The sequence below is a fragment of the Phalacrocorax carbo genome, chromosome 1 (assembly GCF_963921805.1).
Source record: "Phalacrocorax carbo chromosome 1, bPhaCar2.1, whole genome shotgun sequence".
In the NCBI taxonomy this organism is placed as follows: Eukaryota; Metazoa; Chordata; class Aves; order Suliformes; family Phalacrocoracidae; genus Phalacrocorax; species Phalacrocorax carbo.
In genome coordinates, this window is record NC_087513.1 from 73,829,789 (window position 1) to 73,842,219 (window position 12,431).

General features: G+C 39.7%; 1 protein-coding gene across 16 annotated transcripts in view; it reads left to right on the top strand.

Moving 5' to 3' along the window:
* Positions 1 to 12,431, top strand: part of SOX5 (SRY-box transcription factor 5) — a 722,172-nt gene that overhangs the window by 655,115 nt on the left and 54,626 nt on the right. For all 16 annotated transcript variants that reach the window (XM_064459677.1, XM_064459668.1, XM_064459692.1 and 13 more), the window contains one exon: positions 6,439 to 6,585. In XM_064459677.1, the coding sequence (XP_064315747.1) occupies positions 6,439 to 6,585 (147 nt within the window). The remainder of the gene's footprint in view (positions 1 to 6,438; positions 6,586 to 12,431) is intronic.

The following is a 12,431-nucleotide window of genomic DNA, read 5'->3' on the forward strand; positions in this document are numbered from 1 at the left end:
CTCATGAATAAGGGCTGTGGGCCTGGAACCCTCGAGATCAGCTACCAGAATCGTATTTTATGGAGACTTGTGGTTACTGATTCTAAAAGTGATGTTTTTCTACTATGAGAGAGATGGTGGTTACAAGGCTGTGCTTGTAACTTGCATGCAAGAAGTGTATAAATGAAGCCTTGTTCTGTTTGTGAATGCTTTACAGTTTTTCTAATGAGAACTTGTTTTTCTTAATGTTTCTTTCTAAGTCTCAGTTTTTTTAAGGCTAGAGAGACTATTAGATTGTCTAGTCTGACAAAACAAGATGTAAAATATTATTGGGCATAATAAACTCTTTGTTTAAAGTTGATCTTCCAGAAACAGATCTGATCTTGACTGAAACATCAAGAATCAAAATCCACCATTTCTCTAGGCAGTTCTTTCCAGTGTTACCGATGCTCTCTGATTAAAAGCAGCATATTACTTATCTATTAATTTACCCAGTCTTAACTTTCAAATATTTATTTTTGTTCCTTGATTCATGATTTACTTACCTCTCTTCCTCCCTTAAGCTAAATACAGAGCAAAGCTAGGATGGGAGTTTTCAAAGGAAGTTAGCGGGTTTCTGTGGCTACAGGAAAGAACAGTGTAGCTTTTCAACATTTAGCGTATTTCTCTAGTCTCTGTGTGGTCCACAATTTTCGGGCAAATTCATCCAGCTTGCTATTTTTTACTTGGTGAATAAAGGGAACACTAGTTCAGGCAAGGTCCCCTGCCAGAAAGAGTCTCTGTGGGACATATGGCTACCTCATCACTGGGAGCCAGGGCAATTTCTTTTAGGAAATGGGTGTGATAAAGACACGCTAGGTAGAATAGTAATAATTATCCAACTCTGTTCAGAATTCTAAAGAACACAATAAAATAAAATAAAACCAAATCAAACCAAAATACTCTTAAGTGCATCTCAAGGTCTCAAGCTATATTGTGCTTACCTCAAATTAGCCCAAAGTGAAAGCTAGCAAACTCAGGCACTGAAGCCGAGTAAAATTCACCTTGCAATGGGTTCTTTGGGCAAGGTTTTAAAAGAACTTACTGAATTTGTGTTCACATATTATCTTTGTTTTCTGAAAATCTTCCAGTTGGTGCAAACATGGCACTTTAAAGCCTTTGCTGAAGTTACATTTTGAATGTACAAATTAGTGTGTCCCTTTGAAATGTTTGACTAAAAATCTTTGAAGGAAACTCAAACACAGAAAAGATGAAAATCTGGCATTTGTACCTTTCAGGTATGGAATGAGGAACTTTTTTCATAGAAGATCTAGAAAACATTGCTACCAATCACTGATGAGTGCAGTTTGAATTCTAATTTCTGTAGTTACTCTCTATGTTGCCACTACCTTTAAAAACCTATCTTACAGTGCGATATATTTTAAATGTTTGTTTTAAGTGCATTCCTTTTTCTTTCTAATTCCTTGTGTCCTTTTTTTAAAATAAAAAAAAAACACCTGAACAGATCCAAAATTAATTCTTTCTGCTGTAATCACTTTGCATGTCTTATATAAGCATAAAATTTGAGGTGAAGTAAATGAAATTCATGTATTCTGAATGGGAGACTCTCAACTGATACCACTTTTTCCCCCAGATTATGCAAAAATCAAAGAACAGGGCCATTCATGTGTATATTTTTAATGATGGGTCTCAGAATGACAAAGAAATTGAAGTGTTGGATCAGTCAACAGTTCAAACATTTAAGCACAGTGGTTTGTAAATTCATCGCTGTGGTAACTCCACTGAAAAACTAGTTTATATCAGAAACAAATTTATTGCAGTAACTGATTTGGTTTCCAGTACCGCCTGTCTCTCTTCCTGGGTTGTTTGTTTTGGTTTTGTTTTTTTTTTTTTAAATAACAGCTCTTAATCTCTACTGTTAACTAATAAAAATATTTTAATAAGAGATAATACCATAATCGAAATGTGTATAGATGCTTGAATCAGCTATCTCTGGCTAAGTAATTGCTAACATTTTGTTCAACCCTTTTTAAAATTGCTATTAAATCTCATTCTCATTTTCTGTATTAATAGAACAAGAATTCATTTTTAGTGTACCCTCAAAGCAGTGATAAGCATTGTTAGCATGTAACAATGCCCAAGGAGAAAGTTTTCAAAGCCAGTCTAACCTTAAGGCTTTGCTATTGATGTACTACAGTCATCAAGTCAAGAGCTGTTAGAGCTAGTCCACTTGGAGAGTTCAGCTGAATATTTCTGCTTAATATATTGGAAGAATTGTAAATGGCTTAGGTGGTGACCTAGGGAGAAGGGGTAATTTTTGTTTAATAGCCCAAGACCAGAGGGGCAACATTAAAAAAATAACTATACCTTCTGCTCATTTTGAGGTGTATCACATTGTGCTTTTGTTCTGATGATTTTGCTTCCATACAGATTTTCATAAGGCTAATGAGGAAACATTAACAAGGCATGCAATATTGCGCATGGGCAGGGGAGCTGAAACATAGCTATTTAGTTATAAACAAACAATAGATGTTACTTTTTAATTGCCTTTTCAGAAGCCCAATTCTGCCTTCTTGAAGTATTATCTATCTTGTTAAATTCAGGCTATTCTCCTTATTTATGTATAGCAAAATTAAACTTGTCTAACGCAATAGTGCTTCATTGATTTCAACTGACTGCCTTGGTTACAATTAACCAGTCAAGACCCTATAGATTAAAAGTCCTGTATGAGTTGTAGTGCAGAAAAATTCCCTCTTCAAGTGCTAGAATTTGAGATTGAGCCTTTAGGTTAGCTGAAGGTAGCAGAAGTGGCTTCAGGTCTCTCTGTCTGGGGTACAAATTAAGAAGCTCAAGAAGAGTATATTTCAGCAGGGATACGGAATAACGTAATTTTCATTGCGCTTTTTGAGGTCTTGGTTTCATTGCTGTGAAAAGTATAAGGGGGCATTTTAGATGATGGTTGAATGTTTCAACAGAGACCAATTCATACACTGTTCCAAAATCTGAAACTCTATTGGGGAAGCATGGGTAGAAGTGTTCTTTCATTGGAGTTCAGTTTGTCTGTGAAATGAATGCATAAATTGTTGTCATTTAGCTGTCTTGTTTCACAGCACTTGGTTACACCATTGCCCTTTCCTTGGGTATAAGCTAAAAGTCATCATGTCTTAAAACAACTACATATGAACAGGGAAGTTCAGTAGTGTCAAAGCTCAAGAATATTGATGGTCTAAGAAATGTGCTGCATGTTGTATATTTCTGTCCATTTTTTTGAAATGGGGGTGGAATATAGGAGCAATCTTACTGGTGAAATAGGATTCAGACCCTTGCAATTTCATAAGCTGCATGTTTTTCACTTTAGAGCTGAGCCTGATGTTGCTTTTCAGTAGAATAGTTGGTTTGTGTTGCAGGAAGGGACTTTTTAAGAGGGTATTCTAACAAGGGAGCTCTTGTAAGATTTTATTTAATGTTTGTTTTTAATTCTCAAAATGAATTAAATAGAGGTGAGATGTTGAATCTGATAACAGGAGGACAGAAGTTTGTACAAAGCATGAATGAAGGCTTTATAGCTTTTCTTCCTCCCCTCCTTCAGATTACTCCACACTATACTGTGTGCTTCACCCTCTTGAGGTGTGTCCGTCCCTGAACTGAGAATAAGGCATGCATTTGAAATTCCATGTATTCCATTTATCACCATAAAATACGGCTTTTTCCTGGGCTATTGCATAGGACGTTCATTCCCCATGCTTATTTAGTCATCATCTGCTTTGCATGTATTGTCAAAAAGGTGGTTGATGACAATACTGTGTGGAGGAACCATGGCTTCCAACACATTTCTCAGTGACCACTGAATAGGTGTGAGATGGTACAGATTCTTAGACACCAAGTTGTGCATGTATTTCATGTAGTTTAGTGCACTCTTTGGATCACTCTTTGGACCTGAACAGAAGGTTGAGAGCTATGTTTAGGGTAGAGATTTCCCTCTTTCAAGGGTAAGGATTCTGTTTGAAAAGTCTTCCCCAAAGGCTCACAGAAATTTCTGGGAGGCTCAGTCCTCAACAGGCCAGTCCCGGTATGGCCTGTCAATGATCTCCTGTTGGTTCAGGACTACTAAGTGTCCAAACTGACTATGCTATTTCTACCTCTACTTATGGACTAGACGTGTTCTCTGATATCTAATATATAAATTAGCATCAAGCTTGAACCTTTCCTGCTCGATGGCTGTTTGACTTTCTTTTGTCTTTTGCCCCTAGTTGCCTCAATTTATTTTGTCATTTTTTTTCCATAGGGAGCAAAAGGAAAGGAAACGCTTTCCCTAGACCTGCTCTGTCATCACCAGAGTCCGGTTATGTTTGAGCAGTTCCCTAGTCATGTATCCTATTTCTTAAACAACTGTTGCCCTTCTGATACATTAATTAGTACGTAAAACTGGCTTGGCTTTCCTTCAGGGGCTTGCTACAGTTCTTTTCTGGTTCACACAGATCCTTGTTCCTTTCTCCCTGCTGGATTTAGTCTTCTTTTGAAAGAATGAATGGATATGAACTTCAACTGATAAATACATGCATTTGAATCTGTGACTGATTTGTGGCTGGATTGTTTTTGATGACTTTTATCCATAGTTGATTTGCATCTATTTGGCTCAGACTTGCTGGGGGTAACACAGAATAAATGAATAAATAAATTTAAGGAAGAGGCAAGGAGAGAACGGATGAATGAATGGATGATAGGGAAAGAGAGAGAGACTAAACAGAAAGGGATGGATAAATGGTTATTAAGAAGTACAGAAAAATAAGGAACAAGCAGTGATCAAAGTAGAGAAAAGAAATAAAAAGGATTCAAAACTGAAAAGAATAGAAAGTCTGAAAAGAATAGAGTGAAAAAGAAATAAGTAAGAACGTGGTGCCTGATTACACCTAAAAGAGCAGAAATGGGTTACTTTTAATTACGTGAAAGGGCACCAGTGAAGGGAAGAGTTTGTAGAGGGAACCACAGGACAATGTCCTGGGTTGTCCAAGACTTGGAGCCGTAAATCTTGCCCATTTGATCAAGTGTTTGCTACAGAGCTTATATACTCTGAACTCACATTAGCAGTGCCTCTCTACCTTTTGCACAGCTCCACGTGGAATACTCCTGTAATGAATTCTCATTTTCCTCTTTCAAACTTCCTGGTTTGGGTTAACATTTCCTGGTGCCCTCCAATCTGACCTTTGTTCTTTTATCAGCATTAACTAAAAAACAACAGCAAAACAACTAAGCACCACTAACAAGACTTCTTAGACTAATCATTTTGAAGCCCCCGTGTTTTTTCACATCCACTTCCATGTTCCTGCACATTAACCCTTGTTGCGTTGCATTTCAGAAGCACTGTTAGCACCTCCAGGTGGAGAGCACCATCGTTCAGTGTTACACATTAGACATGTACTCCAAGCACAAATAATACATAGTATGAGTCTTTGAAACTGATACTGTGACCAGGGAGGGAAAGCCCGTGTTACGACACTACCTGCTCTCTCAGACATCTGACTTCTATTTGGCTTCACCTGAATTCCTCTCTGTTCAGAAAGCAGCAGCAATTGTTGCTTCTCTTGCCCACCATGTTTACTTTTTCCTTTTTCTCCTGTATTTCTCTTTTTTTACTTGGAGGTCAGAGGAGCTTCCAGGCACTGCCGGTTTGCCTGTTTTCTCTCTGCTTTTGACCTCTGTCTATTAAATTCTTACTGTAGTGCTTAACTTTAAACAGATGACTGTGATTATAAGTATTCACATGCTAATAATCAAATATGTGTTTAAAGTGCCTTACTGGTTTAGCTTTGAAGAGAAAAACATTCCCACTGTGTATCTGCTTTGCATCTATCACAGAAAGGGTTCTTAGTCTTAATTGGAGCTTCTAGTTGCTAATGGACATTACCATTGATATGAGTATATTTATATTGACTGTAGTGGTTCCCCAGAAGCCAACCAAGAGTGGACTCTCAATGTAAGTGCTAAACAAAATTTTGACATTCCCTGTCCCAAACACCTTACAGCCTGTGCACACAAGGCAAACATAGCAAGTAAGATAAAGAAACGTAAAGTGGTAACACAGAGACCAACACATCAATCGTGAATTTCACAGGGGTTGATGCAGATTATCGGTGAAGATGCTGTTCTACTTAAGTCATCTCAGGAAAGGAAAGATTGCTCAGTGGCTTTTTTTCCTTGTTTTGAATCCCTGGACACAGGGAAGCTGGGACATTTCTCATGGTGACGTCTGTCATTCGTCCTCTGAGGAATGAGTCACAAAAGTTGAGATGACAATTCTTGTCTTGAAATACACCAGTGTGTTAAATAAAAAATACCCATCAGAAGGAAAATATATCATCTGCAGTGGAAGAAGATTTGGGAAAATTACTTATTTATTGATGATGTCTCTCCTCTCTCTCTCCCTGCCCCCCTCCCTTTTTCGTTTGTTTGTTTTTACAGCAGTTGTATGCTGCCCAACTTGCTGCAATGCAAGTGTCTCCGGGAGGCAAGATACCTGGCATACCCCAGGGCAACCTTGGTGCTGCTGTATCCCCTACCAGCATCCACACAGACAAGAGCACAAACAGCCCTCCACCCAAAAGCAAGGTACTGTACCAGGCCCTGCAGCATTGTATTTCTGACAGTGTAGGTACCTTCATGGTTTTTTTTTCTGAACTGTGTGCCCCTCAGTTGCAGGCAGCTTTGTTCTCAGGTGGCTTCCTGAAATAGGAGGATGTTCATAGTGCTATTTTTCCAGTGGGAGGACCCCAGCACAGTAATACCAAACAACCATTCATGCACAGTGTCAGTAACAGACACTACCTCGGCTGAGATCCCGTGGTTTCCCTTGCAGTGTCCTAGCTATCACACTGCTGGTTCTTCCATCGTCAGTAACACTAGCAGGCTGAGGTGACCAGCTCCTGTTCCAGCACACAACTGTTGTTTCCTTTCAGAAAGCTAAACTGGAGTCAGGTTAGCAGTGTGTCAGCGAGAGATGGAAAGTGATGGAGCACCTCACCTGTGGCCAGATCCTGTCCTAGGGTTCAGTGGGAGTTTGTGGAGGAACAAGTCTCCAAAGCAGTGTCTGTTGCATCATAGAACAGGGCTGGAATCTGTCCATCAAGCGATGGGCTCTGATGAGTAATCTTAGTCATAGCTGGGCAATTAGGTCCGTACTCATTTAAGAGGTCAAGCTAGCAGCTTGTAGTCACATCTGTATAACGCTGCCAGTGTGTGACTAGTTATACCTAGAAAAAAGACAGAATATGTCCAGTGGAAGAAGATGAGCTAGGCGTATGCCACAGCTGCGCAAAAGTAATGGGTCAAAATTGCACATCTTAGTTGTTGCAAAACAACTAGGAAGAATTTCGCTAAGGAATTAAGGGAAAAAGCAGTCCTATTTAGGTGACAGCAAGAGCTTGATAAAACTGTGTCCTTTCTTTATGTTAGTGTCCTCTAGCATGCTGTCCATGTCCTTTATCATGTTAGAAAAGATTCCTTGAATTGACAGTAGTGTCTTGTTTTTACCCTAACAGTAAACCAGCACAGATTCAAAATAACCAGACAAATAAATAATACCATTGTCAGCTCAGTGAGATACATGTTCAAAGAATAAAATAGATGGCGTGGAACCAGTAGCTGTCGTGTTAATGAATCAAGCTGTGGGTCTACGTTTTCTTTCATCTGTCCTCAGCATAGACTTTCTGACTTCCCAAAGTTTATCCTTGGCTTGGTCTCTTCTTTTGTATACTGTAGAGCAAGGAATCACAAAGCCACACAGTGCTCAATGATATTTTGGGTTTTTATTCCAAAACGTTGTGTCTCTGGTTAACAAGATATTTTTGTGCATTTTACAAGGGATTTTTTGTGTGTGGCTAGTGGCTTGCAAGGTCCACTACACTTAAAATCCCAGTGTTATTTTTGGATCTCTTGTGCAGAAGCAGAAAGTCTGATGAGATCTAAGGGGACACAGTATTTTGTGGCAATTGTGGAATTAGAAGGACTGCCATATCTACTGGTAACATCAAGCATAACCGTCTTACTGGCAGCTGTCAAGATTGGCTCTGTGTTCCCTTGTGTTTTATTGCTTTTTCATATTTGTAGGTGTTCCACTGCCTTTGGCTTGCAGTTCTGTAGGACAAAAACAAAATCTATTTGCAAATTGGGAAAAAAAAAAGTGTGGGCCAAAAGGAAAGGAAGGGGGCTCCAAAAGGCTGTAAAATTGTGCAGCATGAGCCCTGTGATGCATGCTGTTTTCAATCTGCTGTGTGCCAGTTGGAGGCTCAGAGAGAGAGCAAGAGAAAGAGAAGGGATATTGCTGAGAAATGATAGAGTGGCTGTGACCTCCAAGCTCAGCCTGGAAATCCAAGACATTGATTTCACTTAGCATTCCTGCTGAGAAATCCGGCGGAGTTCAGTTGTAATAAAAGAACAAGGTTCTGTTCTAATGGTAATGGCGTATGACAGACATATCACTTTGTCTGTCCTCAGCACCAGAGAGAGGAGAATTGGAGAAAGGTCACCTGACCTGCCTGTGCTGTTGTGCGAATGCTATACTGAGCTTTGAACTCCAGCCTGGAAGCACAATTATTTATAATGCTAAATGATAAAGAAACCTTTATAGAGCCTACAGTAATTAGAATAAAGCTTATACAATAGTGCAGTGGCCTCGCTCAGAAAACACGCTGGCAAATCCGTCACAGTGGCAGAAACTGAAGCTTATGTGTTGAAACTAAACACCTTCGTTTGTGTCTGTGTGAACCTTCCTTTGCTTTTCCAAAGCTTGTTTGTGTTCAACAGTTCCAAAAGTTTATGGTGTTTGCTGATTTTTAGTTTAATTTTTTTAGCTGCTGTCAGGGAGTATCTGTCTGGGTTTCACAGCCATTTTTTAGTTGTTTTTTTTTTTTTAATTTCCCAGCAGCAACTTGGTTCATGAAGTTAATTCATGGTGGTCTTTCTCACTGTTACTGTATGTCAGACCTCCACAGATGAACAGTTAATGCCTTAGACAAGCTTTCAATAGATGCTGTTTGCTGAATCTCTATTTTCAGCCCACAGTTTACAGTGGCGCGTCTTTGGTAATACGCTCAAGTGTTTGGAGACAAGGAGACAGCCTCACCTGAGAGTGTGTCAAGCTACTGGCAAACATCTAGGTCACTTCTGAAAAGCTGTGGTTTTTTCCCTCTTGTATAGTGTTAAAGTTAGTTTGCTGCTCTTTGCAAGGATTCTTCAAAGTCGGCCTCAGCAGCAGATGGAACAACTGTTGGCTCTAGAAATGCTGAGAAGCATCAGGGGGAGTTTGCCAAGGATCATCCTTTAAATCTAGTAAGGCTTGAACACATCCCTGAAACTCCTCTAAGACCTTGGCAACTCCTGTTTTGGCAAACCTTTTATCAGTGGCCCTCACCAGTGTTTGAACATTGTGCAGACTACCCAGGCATCTTCTGTTGTCTCGCTTGCCTTTCAGCAGATGTGACCTGGAATAGTCAAATTCACTTCCTAGGTTCCTGTACTGTAACTTTTAGGAAGCCATGAAGTAGAGATGCCATTATGCTGTGCTGTACACATTCTGTCAAGTTTTGGTTAGGAATCTGAGCTGGTGTCGTACATTCTTCCAAGAAGAAGTCTGTGCCAGAAAAATTGATTTAAGAAACAGAGCTAGTGGAGCCTGTCCAAAAGAAAATGCGTGTGTCTTGCGGAAATGGATTTTAACACAGCTTCTTCTTGAGCAGTTTTAAAAACAGCCGGTATGCTAATCATACCATTCAAATTTACCAAGGCCTCCTCCACAGCCCATTTGAAAGGCAACTATCTTTGAAGTTTGCCAAATTGTGCTGGATTTCCAAAGTCTGTCTTAAGCACATTTTGCCTTTGATCATGTAAATGCTTGCTTGCTGCTCTGTTGGGTGTTCAAGGTGGTTACGTGCTCCCAAGTAAGTAGGGGAGAAGAGGCACAGGTGCAGATAAGGACTAGGCAGAATAACCTACCAGTCCATCTTGTGATTAAGTCTGAGCCTCTCGCTTGTACAGGGCCATGCTGGAGATAAAAAAAAGCAATGTTATAGAGAATATGTTTATCTGAACAGTGACCTTTACCATGCTACCAGGATTTCCACCTGATAGCTGCAGTCTTCACTGACTTCAGATGAGGTGCATTATACTCTTGAATAATGACAGCAGCATCACCCTCACTTGTAAACAGCCAGGGCCCTGTTCATTCCTGCCTTTGTTCCTTGCTTTTAATGTTGCACATATAAATATAGCATCTAGTGCCTGTTTGATGCAATATCCTAGCCCTTCCCATGTAACCTTTCAAGTACAGTAATTCTGGAGTGAATTTTCAATGTAGCTTGTAAATGTAGCTAAATGGTTCTCTGTATTTAATGGAGCACAGTGCATTGTCTGTAGCATCTGCTGAAAAACAGGAGCAATTCAGTGTGAAATGTGACAGCAGAGAATTCCTGGGCACTTTTCTTTTAACCTTGTTATAACCTCAGCCCTAACCCTACTCACAGTTGTGTCTCCATCAATGGCAACAGCACACGGATTGTCCAAATCAATTTTTTTGTTCTTTTCAAATACTTCTGGCAGTGATGTTACTATTTGCTCAGCAGTAGCACCTGGGAGTTGTGACAAGGAAAGGAAATGTGTTTCAGACAAGCCAGAAGCAGCACTAAGCAGTTGGATATACACAATGAGATTCTCCTCAGCTGCAATATCCAGACAAATACCAGTGTGAATCCTTAACCGAAGATGGTACTTTATTTTTACATTATCTGATCCTCTGGTCACCAAAGTAAACATTGGATTGAAAATTTTTCACGTCTCCTATAGTCAGCAATAGAATTGCCTTTGAAAGACTGAGAGCTTGCCTCTCTACCAAAGCACAAATTGACCTTAAAATGGTGAGAGACTCTTCAGGGGAACTTCTTCCATTTTTGAGGAATATCTGATGATGATGCTACAGTTGCTGTCCCATGCACCGGCTGTGTCTTCCATCCTGTTTGTAGTATATGAAGGATAGAAAGGGACCAACAGTGTGCTTGCCCCATTCTTACACAGGCAAGGTCAGCCTGGATACAAAACTACAAATGAGTCACTGTTGACTTTCTTACCAAATACATCTGATACCAGGGACAAAAGAAAGAATAAGGGTACTTGGAAATGGGCGTTTTAATTCAGACACGCCACAGGCTATGTAATTTAGGAAAAATAAGTAAACTATTTACTATGGGGAGCTGGTTGGGGATTTTCCTGTCCCAGTCAAAACTGTGGATGGGACTATACTTTCCTGTTTCAGTAAGAAAGCTTTTTTGACTCAGGATAAAAATATGATATTAAAAAAAAAATCTGAAGGGAAGAGAAAGAAACAGTCCCTGAAATGTCCTGGTAATAAGAACACTCATCTAGATGACATTTCTGATTTTACTTCGGGCAGGTTATTGATTTGAACTTCATTTTAGGTGATGACCCTAAACAGCTCTGGTAACTTGGGTATACTTGTCTCCCTTTCCTTCATTTCCTTCTGTTGTATGATAGCGCAGAATGTGAAACCTTATGCTGGGGAGATCTTGGGGAAAACATTAAGCTCCATTATGTAGATAGCTGCATCAGCTTGCTTGCCACATCAAGCTATGACTATTGCAGAAGCCTAGCTGATTAGACATGCAGATTCCTTGTACCCTCAGAGCTGCCATTTTTGAACACGTTAACGGAAAGGATTTAGTTTCAGCTCTACAGATGATAGATGCATTACTGTTGAAATGCAGAAAGATATTGGTGTTTCCTCTTCATAACACTTCTTTTTATTTAGTGATGTCAAATAGTTTTGGAAACACGAGCTAATTGTTCTGCACAGCACTGTGAAGTACTTCAGCTATAAAGAGGACAGCTGCGTGATAAAGAACACTGATCACAGCTGTGTACAGGTGATCAAAGGGCGTGACTGCTTGTATTAGATGGGGCCAAATTCTTTTCCCTGAAGAGAAGGGGAACCTGTCTGAAACTAACCCATTGCACATGTTAGGCCTCATATACTAATGGCAATTACTGTCCTCTTTATTGGTTGAAGAGCTCAGCAGCTGCCGAATGCATATCCAAGCAGCAGGAAATTAAGGCATCCTTATTTTCATTAAAGAGAGTACTGAGGTATTTTAGAGTGAAGAACAAGAGCTCTCATTAAAGTGATGTAAGACACAGCATTCCTGCTAGAACGTCAAGGCTATGTTTACAGAAGGTTTATCTCCAAGATTTGCAAGGCTCTTTTATTTTTGAGGATTTCCGGGCTGGACGTAATTCTTTATATGCCGCTGATTAAAAAATTCCTGTGAATTAATCTATTAAGCTTTTCAGCACCAGAATAACAGTTAGCACTAGAATATTACAAATCAGTAAATTCAAAACATTTTTCAGTGCTTGCATTTCCCAATCCCCTTGTCAGCGCATCAAACAGG